The 18657-nt window shown below is 39.9% G+C and overlaps 1 protein-coding gene and 1 pseudogene across 2 annotated transcripts in view; both read right to left on the bottom strand.

The window, feature by feature from the left end:
• Positions 1–12758, bottom strand: part of HLTF (helicase like transcription factor) — a 147415-nt gene extending 134657 nt beyond the window's left edge. The window contains exons 1-2 of the mRNA XM_081087453.1: positions 12546–12758; positions 11215–11425 (exon numbers count right to left, since the gene is read on the bottom strand). Of these exons, the coding sequence (XP_080943579.1) occupies positions 11215–11425; positions 12546–12565 (231 nt within the window). The 5' untranslated portion in view covers positions 12566–12758. The remainder of the gene's footprint in view (positions 1–11214; positions 11426–12545) is intronic.
• LOC308516894 lies at positions 3282–8115 on the bottom strand (annotated as a pseudogene). The gene is made up of 2 exons: positions 8107–8115; positions 3282–3765 (listed from the first exon to the last, which is right to left on the bottom strand). The product of its transcript is annotated as an uncharacterized misc_RNA (transcript).
• Positions 12759–18657: the final 5899 nt, after the last annotated feature.

The raw sequence follows: 18657 nt of genomic DNA, 5'->3' as shown, positions 1-18657 counted from the left end.
ACCATAAAATTATTTTTGTTGCTACTTCATAACTGTAATTTTGCTACTGTTATGAATCGTAATGTAAATATCTGATATGCAGGATGTATTTTCATTGTTACAAATTGAACATAATTAAAGCATAGTGATTAACCACAAAAACAATATGTAATTATATGTTTTCCGATGGTCTTAGGCGACCCCTGTGAAAGGGGTCTTAGACCCTTCCTTGTCTACTACTAGACATCTTCTGTTCCTAATCAATGTTACTGGTTTAATATTATTGCTTTTGGTCTTGGCATGTAAATGTTATACTAGATGCAGAAAAACAAAACTTAAGCAGCAAAAGATTTGGATCATGGTGGCTCAAAAATTGGAAATGCTCCAAGATATTTTTTAACAAGGACATATAGGATCTGACTGCCTCCCATTCACCTTTTATTTTGAATAATAATAATTCTACCTTAAGTGCCATCTAAGGTTATGGTCTTGCCCCATTCCTAGTGATCTACCCTGTTCAGCAAGACATGCTGATACTGAGACATCCTAGGAATGAGCCTTCCTAGCATCGTGGGACTCCATTATCCAACCAAAAGGTTGGTCATCAGTGCATCCTTCAGATTAATATATGACCAAAAAGGGGATATGTGGACAAAAGGGGCCACATGCTAACCTGACAAGCTCAGGGAAGGCCTGCATGGCAGTCTTGCAAACTCAAAGACCTAAAGTAATCACAAAGGATGGTCTGAAATTAAAACTTTAACTAAAAGCAGTTATGGTAGTCAGTCATGTGCTAGGCCTATATCTTCCCTGACAAGGTCAATCTTTACCTTAACTGAGCCTATTGTTTTTTTCCATCTAATATAACATACTTGTGAAATGTCAGAGTAACTTCCCTTTTTTCCAGACCCTTGGGCACAACCAAATGTGCCTGGGCGCTAGGACAGAGACCATAAATTCCTTCATTGTTATTGTTATCATGTTAATTGTTGACCGTTAACTATCCTTTACTCACCTAAGTAAAAGAAGTATGTGTCTATCATTTTACTTTTTATTCAATCCCAGAGGTTTCCCCTGCTTTGCTTTCTCCTATTCTACCACCAATGGATTTCATGTAACCCACTTACATCTCCTCCTCGATTGTAATGCATAAAACAAGGTGAAAAAAATCGCCACTCTCCGGGGTATTATGCCAATCCGTTGAGATTCTATGTCCCGGCAACTGTCGGCAACTGTCGACAGTTTGGCTCAAATAAACTCACACTAATTCTTAAAAAAAAACTTCCCCCAAAATAAAAGTCCAGGACCAGATGACTTCACCAATGAATTCTACTAAACAATCAAAGAAGATATAAAACCTATCCATCTCAAACTTCCAAAAAACTGAAGGCCAGCATAACCCTGATAACACAACCTGACAAGTATAACACAAAAAATGAAAACTACAGACAAATATCTCTGATAAATACATATGCAAAAATCCAAAAGAAAATATTAGCAAATCAAACACAATACATTAAAAAAATAATAATAATACATCACTGTCTCACTGTCAAGTAGTGAAACAGGAATTTTAGGGGTAAAATAGGACAGATTTAGGAAATTTTGGAAATTAAGGGGACCATGGAAGAAACACAGGGCTGCAGAGCAGCAGAGGTGTAGTTCCATAGAATAGGGGACACTGAAAAACTGAAACAGGTACATCTCCATAGAATGAGGGAGCTGGAAACAACAAAAGGTCTATATTTACAAAATAAAGAGAAGGAAGCCTTTCATCCAAAGGGAATAGGAAAACAATAAGGAAGAAGTGAGGGAGAACTTCACATGTCCCATCTGAGGTTCAACCTTTGAGCCCAGGAGTAACTATAGTAACCAGTCTAGGGGAATAGTGACTAATCAGAGGGGATATCAAGGCACCAGGATCTGCAGCCTTTATAAGCCATAGGGAAAAAGAACTCAGTGGGAACCTTTCCCCCTCCCTACTTGGGAATCCATTCTGTGGGACTCTTTCCCTCTCCCCATGTGGGAGTCTGTACTTATTCTTCAATAAATCTCCACCTTTGCTATACCACTTTCTGTCCATAGACTCATTCTTCAATTCCGGCAGACAAAAAATCCAGGTTCCAGTCCAAAAATTATGTTTCAGTATGGTTCATTCCAGGGGCACAGGGATGGTTCAACATACACAAATCAATCAATGTAATATACCACATTAACAAAAGAAAGAATAAATATCATATGATCTTATCAATAGATGCAGAAAAAGCATCTAAGATATAATATCTATTATGATTCACACACTCAAAATAGAAATAGAAGGAAAGTACCTCAACATAATAAAGACCATATATGACAAACCCTCAGCCAATATCATACTCAATGGCAAAAACCAAAAACTTTTCCTGTGAAATCAAGAACAAGACAAGGATGCCCACTCTCACCACTTTTATTCAAAATACAGGGTGTCCCAAAAATTTTATACATACTTTAACAGTTGACAGCTCAATTTTGAAAATGAAATGTATTTTAATAAACACTACCTTTATAATGATTCAAAGTGTGTATATACATTTTTGGGGATACCCTATAGTTCTGGAATTCCTACCAAAGAGCAATAAGGCAAAAGAAGAAAGAAAAGGCATCCAGATCAAGAAGTAAAAGTGTCGCCCTAACCGGTTTGGCTCAGTGGATAGTGTCGGCCTGCAGACTGAAGGGTCCCAGGTTCGATTCCGGTTAAGGGCATGTACCTTGGTTGCAGACACACCCCCAGTAGGGGGTGTGCAGGAGGCAGCTGATTGATGTTTCTCTCTCATGGATGTTTCTAATTCTCTATCCCTCTCCCTTCCTCTCTGTAAAAAAATCAATAAAATATAAAAAGAAGTAAAAGTGTCACTTTTTACAGATAGTTCTATACATAGAAAATTCTAAAGACTCTACCAAAAAACTACTAGAAACAATAAACAAATACAGTCAAGTTGCAGGATACAAAATCAATGTACAAAACGTCCACTGCTTTCCTGTATATTAACAAAAAACTCCAGAAAAACAAATGAAAAGAACAATTCCTTTTGTAATTGCAACCAAAAGAATGAAATACCTAGGAATAAACTTAACAAAGGATATGAAAGACCTATATCCTGAAACTACGAAGCTTTATTAAAAGAGATTGAGAAAGACACAACAAAACTAAACAATATTCCATGTTCATGGATTGGAAGAATCATCATAGTTAAAATGGCCATACAACCTAAACCAATACACAGACTTAATGCCACCTCTATCAATATCCCAGTGTCTTTTTTTTTTTTTTTTTTTTTTTTTTTTTTTACGAATGAGGCAATTTATTAACCCAGCATTTGTTCTAATGCTTCATTTTGGCAGCTGCCACTTGCCCTGCGATTCTGTCCAGATCTCTCTGTCCCTGAGGTGTCAATTTGTGGCCCCCATCCTGATCCTTTTCCACCATTTTCAGCCCCTCCAGGGCTTGGAGGACCCTGTGAGCCACGCTCTTAGAGCCTCTGCTAAAGTGGCTGGGCATGACACAATTTCTCTGTCATCCTCCACAAATCTTGGTCATGGAGCCAACCCCAGCACCTCCCGGAAAGTACAGATGCCGCGCTGTGGAAGCAGCTTGTGTGTAGAACCAATTCTCATTGTAGGGAGCAACCTCTTTATGCTTGGCCAGCTTGACAGTGTCCACCCACATTCAGGGACTTTCAGCTTCCCGGACTTTTTAAGGAAAGCTGCCAAAGCTCTGACAAACTTATGCTGCTTCACGTTGTTATACTGAAATTCAGCGAGTCCAATAGAAAACGCCACAACCAAAGGGTCGAATTTTGGAGCTTTTATTTCAAAGCCCACGGCGACCGCGAAGGGCTATTGCCACTCCAAACCTCGCGGTCCTGAAATGAAATTAGGGGTAAGCTTATAAAGGCAAAAAGAGAAAAAAAAACTCTAGGATTGGTGTCGTGAGACCCATTTCAAGGCCTGGCCCAAGTCCTGCAAGATAGATGATTTAAAAGGGAGCAGTGACCAGACCATAGACTGGTTAAGTACGTACAGCAGATTTCCGTCACAGGCCCAAATTTCCAGCCCCCCACCCCCACCCCGCTTCAATTTCCCATTATTCAAGCAAGCATATTTACAGAAGCTAGAAATAGCATAGTTACTTATCTGGTTTAGTTATATCCTAGAATTAACAGGTCAATGGACCATCTGTGCCTAAGAGGCAGTCCTAACAAAATTTATGGGAATAAAAAGGAATGCCTAAGGTTCAGGTAGAGGGCAAGGGGATGAAAGGAGTCAGTTCTTTCAAGGTCCATTCTTCAATGTCTTTTACAGTAACTCCGAGCATCATGCAGCCTCTGTGCTGCCAGTCAGGGGAAAGGGCCCAATGTCATTTTTAAAGAAATAGAACAAAAAAACATCAGATTTGTATGGAACCACAAAAGACCCCAAATAGCTAAAGCAATCTGAGAAAAAAGAACGAAGCCAGAGGTATCACACTACCTGAATTTAAATTATACTACAAAACTACGATAATCAAACAGTATGGTACAGAAGGAAAAAGACACACAGAAAGCTGAGATATAAAATCACATGTATATAGGCAGATAATTTTCAACAAAGGAGCCAGAAACACACAATGGAGAAAAAGAAAGTCTCTTCAATAAATGGTGCTAAGAAAATTGGAAAGCCACTTGAAAAGAATGAGATGAGATTACAGTTTGTCCCTATTTACAAAAATTAATTCAAAATTAAACAAAAACCTAAATGTAGGATCTAAAACAATAAATTACAAAGAAGAAATCATAGGTACTAACCTTATGGAACTTAGAGAACATTTTATGAACTTGATTCCAAAGACAAGAGAAGTAAAAGCAAAAACAAATGAATGGGACTATATCAAACTAACAGCTTCTGCACAGCAAAAGAAACAAACAATGAAACAAAGAGGCAGCTGACTGAATGGGAGATATCTGCAAACAACAGCTCTGACAAAGGTTTAATATCCAAAATATATAAAGAACTCATAAACCTCAACACTAAACAAATAAACAATCCAATTAAAAAATGGGCAGAGGACCTGAACAGACAGACACCTCTTCCAAGAAGACACACAAATAGCCAACAGACATCTGAAAAGATGTTCAACCTTCCCTAACTAGCAATTATGGAAATGCAAATCAAAACTGCAATGAGATACCACCTCACACTTGTGAGAATGGCTATTATCAACAAGGTAGGTAATGACAAGTGTTGGAGAGGTTGTGGAGAATAAAAAACCCTCATTCACTGCTGGTAGGAATGTAGACTGGTACAGATGTATAGCCACTATGGAGAGTAGTATGGAAGTTCCTCCAAATATTAAGAATATAAAGTTACCATGTGACCCAGCAAACCCTCTCCTGGCTATCTGAAAACATATTCGCAAAGATAAATGTTCCCCTATGTTCATTGCGGCATTATTCATGGTGGCCCAGACACGGAGACAACCAAAGGGTCCTTTGATAGAGGATTGAAGAAAGAAGATGAGGTACATATACACAACTGAATACTGCCATAAGAAAAAACGAAATACTGCCATTTGTGACAACATGGATGGACCTTGAGAATATTATGCTAAGTGAAATAAGTCAGTGGTAGCCAGAGGAAGGGGGAAGAGTGGAGGGGGACTAAAAAAGCTTAATATATAATAACAGAAGATGATTTGACTTTGGGAGACAGAGTAATATATAGATCCTATATCATAAAAATGTATACTTAAAACCTATATGATCCTATTAATCAACATCATCCCAATAAACTTAATTTTTAAAAATTTTTTATTGATTTTAGAGAGGAAGGGAGAGGGAGAGCACAAAAGAAACATTAGTGATGAGAGTGAATCATTGATTGGCTGCCTCCTGGCATGACCCCTACTGGGGATCGAGCCTGCAACCCAGGCATGTGCCCTGACCAGAAATCTGACCAGGAATCAAACTGTGACCTCCTGGTTCATAGGTCAAGATTGACCTGACCCACTGAGCCACACGGGTTGGGCAAATTTAAATTTTTTTTAATTGAAAATTCTCTTATATCTTGTTGAGGTTATTTCTCCTCCCTGCACCTGCCCTAACAACCACCAATCTGATTGCTATCACTATAGATTAGATCAGCGGTTCTCAACCTGTGGGTCGCGACCCCTTTGGCGGTCGAACGACCCTTTCACAGGGGTGGCCTAAGACCATCCTGCATATCAGATATTTACATTACAATTCATAACATTAGCAACACTACAGTTATGAAGTAGCAACAAAAATAATTTTATGGTTGGGTCACAACATGAGGAACTATATTTATTTATTTATTTATTTATTTATTTATTTATTTATTTTTTTAATTTATTGCTTAAAGTATTACAAAGGGTATTACATATGTGTCCATTTTATCCCCCCGCCCTAGACAGTCCGAGGAACTATATTTAAAGGGCCAGAAGGTTGAGAACCACTGGATTGGATTGTAATAGAGCAGGGTTGGGGAGCCTTTTTTCTGCCAAGGACTATTTCGATATTTATAACATCATTCGCAGACCATACAGAATTATCAAGTTAAAAATTAGCCTGATATATTTTGTCAAACATTTAATTAATTTACCCTTAATGCCTTGGCAGGGCCAGACTAAATGATTTTGTGGGCCTTATATAGCTCATGGGTTGGAGCTGTTCTAGAGCTTCATATACATTGAATCATACCTGAATAAGACTGTCTTTATTCAAACTCAGTATAATTCAGATATTTATTGAGTCAATTTTTTTGAAAATATAATTTTATTTGTTTATGACAGGAAGGGAGATGGAAAGAGAGACAGAAACATTATTGATGAGAGAAAAATCATTGATTGGCTGCCTCCCTCATATTCCCTACTTGGGATGGAGCCCTGAACCCAGGCATGTGTCCTGACCGGGAATCTAACCATGACCTCTTAGTTTATAGGATAACACTCAATCACTGAGCCACATCGACCAGGCTATTGAGTTGATTTTGGCAACTTACACATATATACACTGAGTGGCCAGATTATTATGACCACCTTACATTTGTAGGCAAATTAGCTATAATTTCGCGCTGAAGTTGCTAGAGGACCAGACCATTAAAAATAGGGAAGCAGGTTGTTTACCACGACAGGAGTGATTTTTCTGAAGATATGGGTAAACAATGCTATTTAACAGCCTTTGAACATGGGATATATTTGAACATGAGTGGCCAGATTATTATGAACATCTGATGTTTGTAGGCAAATTAGGCGTACACTGCATTGTATGGGATATGGAAGCCAAAGGCCTGTTCAAACACTTTTGCTGTCTACAGTTACCAAGATAAAATGTCTCCAATTCGCACAGGAACACAAGGATTGGACAGTCGAGCATTGGAAAAAAGTCATGTGGTCCGATGAATCACATTTCCAGTTGCATCATGCAGATAGCAGAGTGAGAATTGGGCAGAAACAGCATGAAAGCATGCACCCCACATAGTAAAATCAACTGATGCAGAAAAGGCATTTGACAAAATCCAACACCCTTTGTTGATAAAAACTCTCAGCAAGGTGGGAATAGAAGGATTATACCTTAACATAATAAAAGCCATATATGACAAACCCACAGCCAACATCATACTCAATGGGCAAAAATTAAAACCATTTCCCCTAAGAACAGGAACAAGACAGGGATGCCCACTCCCACCACTCTTGTTCGACATAGTACTGGAAGTACTAGCCATTGCAATTAGACAAGAAGAAGAAATAAAAAGCCATCCAAATTGGAAAAGAAGTAAAACTATCCTATTCGCAGATGACATGATACTGTACACAGAAAACCCTAAAGACTACATCAAAAAATTATTAGACTTAATATATGAATTCGGCAATGTAGCAGGATAAAAAATTAACGCCATGAAATCTATGGCATTTCTATACACCAATAGTGAACTTACAGAAAGAGAGACTAAAAAAGTAATCCCATTTACCATCACACCAAAAAAATAAAGATACCTAGGAATAAACTTAACTAAGGAGGTAAAAGACCTGTACTCGGAAAACTACAGGACACTGAAAAAAGAGATAGGACATAAACAGATATAAGAACATACCGTGTTCATGGATTGGTAGAATCAACATCATTAAAATACCCATACTACCCAAAGCAATCTATACATTCAATGCACTCCCCATTAAAATACCAACGGCATATTTTACAGACCTAGAACGAACTCTCCAAAAATTCATCTGGAATAAAAATTTAAAAAAAAAAGACCCCAAATAGCTGCAGCAATCCTGAGAAAGATCAAAGTAGGTGGGATCTCAATACCAGATATCAAGCTGTATTACAAAGCCACTGTTCTCAAAACAGCCTGGTGCTGGCACAAGAACAGACATATAGATCAATGGAATAGAATAGAGAACCCAGAAATTGACCCAAACCACTATGCTTAATTAATATTTGACAAAGGAGACATGAACATGCAATGGTGTCAAGACAGTCTCTTCAATAAATGGTGTTGGGAAAATTAGACAGATACATGCAAAAAAAAAGAAAGAAAGAAAGAAAGAAAGAAACTAGACCACCAACTTACACCATACACAAAAATAAACTCAAAATGGATAAAGGACTTAAACATAAGACAGGAAACCATAAAAATACTAGAGGAATCCACAGGCAGCAAAATCTCAGACACATGTCGAAGCAATTTCTTCACTGATACAGCTCCTAGGGCAATGGAAACTAAAGAGAAAATAAACAAATGGGACTACATCAAAATAAAAAGCTTCTGCACAGCAAAAGGAACTATCAAAACAACAAGAAAGCCCACTGCATGGGAGAACATATTTGCAAATGTTATCACTGATAAGGCTTTAATCTCCAACATTTACAACTTAACAAAAGGAAGATAAACAATCCAATCAAAAAATGGGCTACAGACCTAAATAGGTACTTTTTGAAAGAAGACATATGGAAGGCCAAGAGACATATGAAAACATGCTCAAAGTCACTAATCATCTGAGAGATGCAAATCAAAATGACAATGAGGTACCACCTCACACCTGTCAGAATGGCTATCATCAACAAATCAACAAAGGACAAGTGCTGGCAAGGATGCAGAGAAAAAGAAACCCTCATGCACTGCTGGTGAAAATGCAGAACGGTGCAGCCACTGTGGAGAACAGTATGGAGTTTCCTCAAAAAACTAAAACTGGAACTCCCATTTGACCCAGTGATCCCACTTCTAGGAATATATCCCAAGAAACTAGAAACACCAAACAGAAAGGATATATGCACCTCTATGTTCATAGCGACACAATTCACCATAGCTAAGATTAGGAAACAGCCTAAGTGTCCATCAGCAGATGTGTGGATTAAAAAACTGTGGTACATCTACACAATGGAATACTATGCTGCGGTAAAAAAGAAGTAATTCTTACCATTTGCAACAGCATGGATGGAACTGGAGAGCATTATGCTAAGCGAAATAAGCCAGTCAGAGAAAGATAAAATATCACATGATGTCACTTGTTTGTGGAATATAATGAACATAAACTGATGAACAAAAACAGATCCAGAGTCAGAGAAGCATCAGTCAGACCATCAAACCTCAAAGGGGCCAAAACCGGTTTGGCTCAGTGGATAGAGCATCGGCCTGCGGACTGAAAGGTCCCAAGTTCGATTCCGGTCAAGGGCATGTACCTGGGTTGCGGGCACATCCCCGGTGGGAGATGTGCAGGAGGCAGCTGATCAATGTTTCTCTCTCATCGATGTTTCTCACTCTCTATCTCTCTCCCTTCCTCTCTGTGAAAAATCAATAAAATATATAAAAATAAAAAAAAATAAAAAAAACCTCAAAGGGGAGGTAGGGAAGGGTGGGGGTAAGGGGGAGAGATCAACCAAAGGACTTGTATGAATGCATATAAGCCTAACCAATGGACACAGACAACAGGGGGGTGAGGGCATGAGTGGGGAGTGGAGAGGCAATGGGGCGATAAGGACACATATGTAATACCTTAAGCAATAAAGAAAAAATATATTTTTAATAAATAAATAGTACCCAGCAAATCATCAAGTCCACATGGGTGTTTGTTTAATAAATAGTTTTTGCAACAACAACAACAAAAAAAAAACACCTAAAAATAAACAATTCCCCTATCTAGTAAGGGTTATCTTCCTAAATTAAAAATATTAAAATGTAGCCCAACCAGTGTTGCTCAGTGGTTGAGCAGCGTCCCATGAGGTCACAGATGGATTCCTAGTCAGTCAAGGCACATGCCCACATCACAGACTCAATTCCCAGAAGGGGCATGCAGGAGGCAGCCAATCAATGATTCTCTCTCATCATTGATGTTTCTATCCCTCTCTCCCTCTCCCTTCCATTCTCTGAAATTAATAAAACCATATGTTGTTTTTTAAATTAAAGTATAGAAATGTGCTGAGGGGCAAAAGAAGAGAAAGCAATGGACTGACTTGGAAGTCATTTTATAAATGTACATTACAGTTTCTGTGCCTTTTGGGCAAACCATGTAACCCTCCTGAGCTTCAGTTCTTCAGTTACAGAAAGGAGATAATAGATGCCCTATATACCTCAGAGTCAATGTAGCCATCAAATGAGACCATACAGAAAAAAGTGCTTTGTATATAACTAGTTTGACATAAATGTAAAGGAATATTAGTCATTAGATATTTAACTCTTGACCATATATATTTCAATTATTTAAAGTAAAAACAAAATCAGCCCTAGCCGGTTTGGCTCAGTGGACAGAGCATCGGCCTAGGGACTGAAGGTTCTTCAGTTCGATTCCGGTCAAGGGCACATTCTGTGGTTGTGGGCTAGATCCCCAGTAGGGGGCAGTCTCTCTCTCCCTCTCCCTTCCTCTCTGAAATCAATAAAAATATATAGTAAAAAAAAATTAAATGCACATATCACCATCTAATTTTTATTTTCTAGATTTATACCATAAATACATCACATTTTTTTAAAACATATTTTATTGATTTTTTACAGAGAGGAAGGAAGAGGAATAGAGAGTTAGAAACATTGATCAGCTGCCTCCTGCAACCCCCCACTGGGGATATGCCCACAACCAAGGTACATGCCCTTGACCGGAATCGAACCTGGGACCCCCAGTCCACAGGCCGAGCTCTATTCACTGAGCCAAACCAGTCAGGGCAATTCATCACATTTTAACTTAATGTCTAAAGTTATACTCACTACTCCGGTGTAATAGCGTAGTCCAACAACATGGCCTCTCAAAGTTCCAAATAAAACTGAATCTAACTCTTCATCACTAGTTAGGAAGTCGTCTGGAGGGATAATATCTTGGAATTCAAAACGGGGAAAGAAAGTTGGATATGAGAGGCGTGAAAAATTTCCATGGACTCCACCATATTGGACAGTCTGCAAGTACTTCCAAACAGGATCTCTATTTAAAAAAAAAAAAAAAAAAAAAGGCAGAGGAAAAAAAATTTAAATCCCAAAGACCATACCATATTCACAGGCCAATTGTTTTCTCACACTTTATTTCAACAAATTAATTCTTATGTGGGAACTTCTGTATAAGATTAAGAAAGTGTTACTCTAGTTAAAGCAGGATTTGAGTAAGTCGGGGAGGTTTCTTCTACCCCCAGATATTCAAAATGAAAAACCCAATAAGGGTTCACAAATCTTTTTCCTAGTGATTATCTATTTAAATTGAAATGTATGTGATGTCTGTAACTTTATATGCCAAAATTTCAATGGAGCTTGAGCTAGAAGAGACTTGCAAATATATAAAACTATTATTATATGTGAAGCAGTTTACATAATTACAGATAACACATTCAGCATCCATTACTTTAATTCCTTCCTTATCTTATTCAGATATTCAAACCATGCCACCATCAGAGGATGACTGACCCAAAGCCTCCCACTCTCGTTGGTTAAGGGTAATTTTAATCCCCTTATAAATAACTGTTTCAGGAACGCGCATGTAAACCAATTTGGATACTGAAAAGTAAGGGGGAAGTCAGCTGGGGGGCTTCCAGGATGTTTCCACTCTCCTAACACCAGATGGAAGGTGCTTCCCCTGCGTTTTCCTTGCAGGTCGTGCAAACCTCTTTTGGCTCCTCTGCAAATATATATTTGCACGTCAGTGTATGCACATAAACTGTGAGCTACTTAGGGTCAAGGGCTGTCCTACTTGGCCCTTTATTCCGAGCACAATGCCTAATGCACAGTGGGTTGCTAATGGGTGTTTCGCTGAATAAAGCACAGTAGAGATCCCCGCTAAGGATTGGAGCTTTGAGCCCCAGACCCCTCCCACTCCCCACAGCCCTTGACGGAGATTTTTCCAAGGCCCTGGCACCAGACTCGCCTGAGGAGCCTCCCCTCACCAACCAAGATTACGCGTTTACTTTTCCCGAAGATATATGAGCCACCAGCAAAACGAATACATGCGCCCAAATCGCGAGGGAACAGCGAAAGGAACGCGGGGAAGGTCAGGTTCATTTGGGGACACTACCAGGCCGTTACCTCCCTGCGTCCCACTCCCTCCATCCCTTCACCTCTTGAACATCCAGGACATGGCGCAGGGTGGGTGACGAAGGTGACGCTTGGGCGCCCGGGGTCGTTCTCCAGCCGCCTGGATACACCTCCTTGCGGGGCCTGCAGCCAGAAGCCGCCCACACTTTCCGAGCGCCCGGCGCTCTACGGAGAGCTAAGTTGCCGCGAGTCTAGACGTCGAGCCGTCTCCTCCCAACAACAACCTGGGAAACCGCGGAGGCTTTGTAACTGGCACAGGCAACACTCAATCACGAGGCGGGGCCTACGAAGGCGAACCAATCAGTACGGAAGGGAGGGCAACTCCGCCCAGCTCACGGATTCAAAGACCGTGGGCGGGGTCCCGGCTTCAGGGGGAGTTCATCCGGGTTCTTCCCAACCCGAGGCGGGTGCGCGGGAAAGTCCAGCAACCCCACCTGTCCGAGTGCGGTGCCCGCGGTTCCTTGGACTCCCTGCCTGAAACAGAGGGAGACCACGCTCCTTTTCGCTGTGTTCCCCAAGTCCTAAGCCTCAGCCCCATTCCTCAGGCCTCGCCTCATCCTGCTTCTAACTTCCTCAGCATATTATCTATAATAACTAAGGCGTAATATGGTGATTAGACCGGACGTCCTTCCCAAGGAAGCCAGGGCTGCGAGGGAAGCCCGTCCGGGGTGCCTGCCGGCGGCCGGAAGGAAGCCCGGGTCGGGTGCCAGGGGAAAGCCAGTGCTGGCAGCGGGGGAAGGAAGGCCTGCTCTCGCAGGAGTTTCCTGCATTGGGCCTCTAGTCTATATTAGGGTTTTCCCCTGAATAAACTCCCCGATTTATGAGCGGTGGGGGTACCAGCCAGATAATTTCACTTCCTGCGGTTAACCCTGTGTAGTTGCCTTCAAAATACTAATTTTAAACGCGTGGGCTAAACTTTGAGACACACTCAGTTCAGAAGAGCTTCGCTGGAGTTTGCATTTACGGAGTACCCCCTCCATCTCTCTCTCTCTTTTTTTTTTTAAGGAATATTTTCGTTTCCAGTAGGGGAAAACCATAAAATGCGGTGATTGCTGGAAGTGAGGGGCTAGCGATCAGTTGCCGTGAGGGTGGAGGCTGCCCTGGCAAGCCCTGAGGAAGCCTGTTTTCCCCGGCTGCCGGCCTCTGAGAGGCTAACTAGTGTCAGAGAACTGTGGGCTTGGGATGGGTGGGCGGGCTTGGGGGGCACTGAGTCAGCAGGCCTTTTACCTGGTGCGGCAGCAGCACCGGGGTGGCAGCTGGTGGTGGCGCTGACCTGCTCGAGGGCTCCAGGTAACTGTCAGAATTGCAGGATCTAAGAGGAAATGCATTTGTGAATGTGGATCAATATTGACACTTGCCCCTCATAGAGTGATACATTTTACACTTCCCTCAGCAGAGCGTGAGAGGTGGTCTATGAAACAGCTTCTCAAGAGGCATTGTTCATTATCTTAAACTACCACGATCTGTAAACATGAACCAGCAATGGAATGAGAAATCAAATTTGCAGCAATTTATTACTTCATTTTACTAAACAGTAGGAAGATGAAGACAGTGGCATTTCAAATTATTTTCATTACTTTCTTCTGGAAGTATTATGAGGAAATGGCAATATAGTTCAATTTTTGGTATGCCAGACTCTAAGTTCTTGAAAAATATGCTAGAAAATGCCCTGATTGGAAGTGTTCTATGTGTAAAGTTAATGAAGAAGCCATGTTCATTAGACTAAAACATAAAATTCCAAATGTGAAACTACAAAACTTGAGACCTATATGTAATGACTATCCCATCATTAAAGAACCCAGATTGAATGACATAAAAATGTACTATTTAATGTCAACATTTTTGTCCATCTGGTCACTATTTTATTTTTTTTTTCAACAAATGTCATTTATTTATTTGTTTGTTTGTTTTAACTCCTTATTGTTGAAGGTGTTATATATATATATATAACTTTCCCTCCCCACACCATTGACCTCTCCCATTCCTCCTATGCCCCGCCACCTCAGGCCTTCCACACTCTTGGTCACTATTTTATATCTCAGATCTAGCTGCTGAACTTGAACATTTTTTCCTTTAATCATTCTTTTTTATTTATAAATGAAGTTCAGTTTGTACTAGTTTGGTTAAAATGTTACAATAGAACTATCACAGTAGATAATGTATTCAGCAAAATGAACATTTGTAACTGAAAAAAAAGAATGAAAACTATAGAGTGACCTGTGTTGGACTATTGTGTAAGGTGGAGAATGGCACCAAGAGGATGGTGCGGAAGATAATGGTCAGATTACATAGAAATTCATGGTCTATGGCAGAGTTTGTATTTCATTTTAAATGCAGTAGAAAGCCATTGAATGTTTTAAGCAGGGCAATGACAATCTGAATTAGCTTTAAAAAGTCACTCTGGCAGCTCTGGAGAATGCATTATGGGAACAGGAACAAAGGCAGAAAGACTGGTTAGTTGATAATTAGGAAACAATTGTGTCCAGATAAGAGATGATGGTGGTTTGGAATGGGGAGGTGATGAAATTTAGAGAACCAGCAGAGTTTACTGGTGGATTTCAATGTGGGTGCTGATGGTGGGGAAGGAATAAAAATCTTCGAGCCACCCACCTCTCAGTCTCAAACATTTTTTCTCATACTCCCCCACTTTTTGCAAATTAATCATGTCACTCCCTGCTTGATGCTGTGAGCATGAAATCAAAGAATTGTATGTGTGGCTCTTTATAATATGTCCCCTACCTCCAATTCCTGTCACTTCCCAACCCACTCTGCCTAAAATGGTTTTCACTAACTTCTCTAAAAATTATATTTTCATATGTAACCACAAGGCCATTTTCAAACCCAACAAAATGAATAAATCAATCCTTGGCATCTTAATAACTAGTTCATAATCAAATTTTCAGTTGTCTCAAAAAGAGTTCTTTTATAATTTGTTAACAAAATAGAATTTTGAAGACCTTGGCAAAAATCAATCAATCAATCAAAAAAGCAAAAAACTTTAAGAATCTATATTTCTAAAAGTCTGCCTTCAATACAAAAACCTCTATGTTTTTGTCATAACTAATAGATTCTGGGAGAATATGTGATACTATAAAAGCTTGTTTGTTTGCTTTCCTCACTCCAAAGGAGATAGAGACAAAGTTTGAAGGAGAATTTTCACAGAGTACATCTGTAAGTGGGTCTTATGGAAAGGGTCTGGAATGCCAATACTTTGAGCCAAGAGTCAGTCAGTCACAAAGGAGGTATGCTAGACAGTCTAAGTTTCTGGAGATCCCATAAAAAAAGGAAGCTGTGTCTTATTTTTCAGAGAGTAGCCTTAAAATTCTGCAGATCTTAGAAAGAGCCCTAGAGACCAGAAATGTGTTAGGGCAGTAAAGGAGTAAAGGCTAATGAGATGGCCCTGTTAAGGGATCCAAGGGTAGCCTTTCAAAATCCTAAAAAAGTCCCCGTGAGCCTGCAGCCCTGTGAAGGCTGGAGGCTTTCAATAGTTCATGGTTCTAGTGAACAGAAGCAAGGAGGCTGGTGCCACAAAGTTGAAAAGGAGCCCCCTAAAGGGTAAGAAAAAGGAGAGTGAATTTGACTTGAAATCTTAAAAGGACTGACGTACCTGGAAGTGGCTATATTAAGTTTCCACTCCTTAGGCAAATTAAAGGTTTAAGACAAATTAAGTTCAATAAATATAAAGTTCTATCTTTGCAAATGGAATCACTGATTGAAATTAATACATACTATATATCCATATACACATACATCTCAATAAATTTAGACCTAGATATTTATAGCAGATACCTCTACTCAGCTGAATTAGGGAATTTTTATTCTTTCTGCTTGTATGCATGTAAAATGATCTCTATATTGAACATGTAGTGCTTTTTGCTTTAATAAAATAAAAGATATAAATTGTAGTAAAGAAATTATGAAGATTTTTTCAACTTTGTTTTTAATTAATTTTAGACTAACAGAAAACTTGCAAAAGTCGTGTAAAAAGTTCCATCATTTTTTTACCCCAATTATTTTAACACCATTCATAATCACATTATAATTATATCAGGAAATTAATATTGGTATAACCTTATTTATGAACCACTTTTAAAAAAAATAATCAGCCCTAACCGGTTTGGCTCAGTGGATAGAGCATCAGCCTGTGGACTGAAGGGTCCCAGGTTTGATTCCGGCCAAGGGCATGTACCTTGGTTGTGGGCACATCCCCAGTAGGAGGTGTGCAGGAGGCAGCTGATTGATGTTTCTCTCTCATCCATGTTTCTAACTCTCTATTCCTCTCTCTTCCTCTCTGTAAAAAATCAATAAAATATATTTTAAAAAATAATAATAATCAAAGAAGACAAAGCAAAGGAAATAATAGAAAATAAAATCTTGCCAGACCAGTGTTGCTCAGTGGTTGAGCCTCAACCTAGAACCAGAAGGTCCCAGTTCGATTCCAGGTCAGAGCATACTCCTGGGTTTTGGGCTGGAGCCCCAGTAGGGAGCATGCAGGAGGCAACTGATCACTGATTCTCTCTCATCATTGATGTTTCTATCTCTCCCTCTCCCTTCCTCTCTGAAATCAATAAAAATATACTTGAAAATAAAATATTTTGTGACTTAGTTATTTACAGTTGAATTTTCTTACACTTAATTAAGACCCCTACATATTCAGGGTTGGATTCCTGGGTACAACCACAGCTGATAGGGCAAGGAAGTAATGTAAAATAAATGCCAAATAAAATATTTCTTAATTGTAATGACTATCAAGTGCCTGGATTATTTAAGCAATCAATAAATGCTCTTATTATCATTCCTATTATTATTGTAATAAAGTTATTCTCTAATGAGTCCTCTAGCACTTAGCAAGGAATATAGTTGATTGAGACTGATTTCCTGGTATTGATCAGCAGGGTTATTCCAACATACCAGAATAACACTGTTTCCAGAGCCAGTCATTTCCCCAGGTTCATGTCCTTGAAAATGACTGAATTGTTTCATCAAGAACCAGGAGATACTTGGATCCCAACTCCCACTTGGAGAAATTTGTGCTGTTCCAGATTACACAGGCCTTTCCCAGGAGATAGTCGGTTCCTCCTTCTTTAGGCCTTGGCTTACTAAGAACTCTTTTATGGCAGAAGACCAGAATTGCTGAAGCATCAGGACTGCCTGAGATCTGCCCCCTCCTTTGTTTCTTGCCCAGGATCCTTTTCACAGCTTTAGGAAAGTGCCACTCTGGGCCATGGAATTATTTAGGGTTCTTGACATGGCCACGGCCCAAGTTATTTTTATTTTAATAAATATGCAATGATTGGTAAATATTTTTCTGCCTCCTTTATGGCTAGAAAATTAAAAGGCCAAAACTTAATTTGAAATGCACATTTGATATTATCAAAAACACTCTTTTAATGCCGGGGTCCAGCCCCAGCGGGTCCAGGGGTCCCCAAAGGTGTGGACGGAGTCGGCGAAAAAGGAATGACACAGAGACAGCGTTCAGTTGATCAGCAGCCTAGCCAGGATCTCCAGCCAAGTTCTGGTCTCGATCTCCAGCGAAGTTCTGTTTAGGATCTTCAGCCAGGTTCTGTGTCCATGGTCTCTTGCTAGGTTCTCCAGCCAGGTTCTCCAGGTTCTCCAGCCAGGTTCTGTAGCCATGTTCCCTCGCTAGGTTCTCCAGCCAGGTTCAGTCACCAGGTTCTAGTCAGGTTCTCTTGCCAATTTCTGTAGTCAGGTTCAGTCCAGGATCTTTTGCCATGTTCTCTCGCTAAGTTCTGTCTCTAGGTTCTGAGGCCAGTTTCTATCCAGAATCTTTTGCCATGTTCTCTCCAGCGAAGTTCTTCTGTCTCTAGAGAACGTTCTGTGTAGGTTCTGTGCCAATTTCTGTCTCTCTTCTCGTTCTGTCTTCTTACATCTGTATTTATACCAGTTGATTCCAATCCTATCAATCTCTATTTCAAAGGTTAGGGCGTTTCTTATCTCCATTCCAGGGAGTAAAGATTATGTAGCTTAAGCATGATTGTTCGTAGTTAAAGTGATTAATTACCCACCTGGCACTTAGTTAAGAGGTTTTATTCCCTCCCTAACTTCAGGGGAAAATCCCTACCTGGGGAAACAACCTTTCTCAGAGACCTTGGTTAAAACACGTAGTGCCAAGAA

Source organism: Myotis nattereri, assembly GCF_964212035.1.
Source record: "Myotis nattereri genome assembly, chromosome: 3".
In the NCBI taxonomy this organism is placed as follows: domain Eukaryota; kingdom Metazoa; phylum Chordata; class Mammalia; order Chiroptera; family Vespertilionidae; genus Myotis; species Myotis nattereri.
This window is presented reverse-complemented; position numbering and strand designations above follow the sequence as displayed.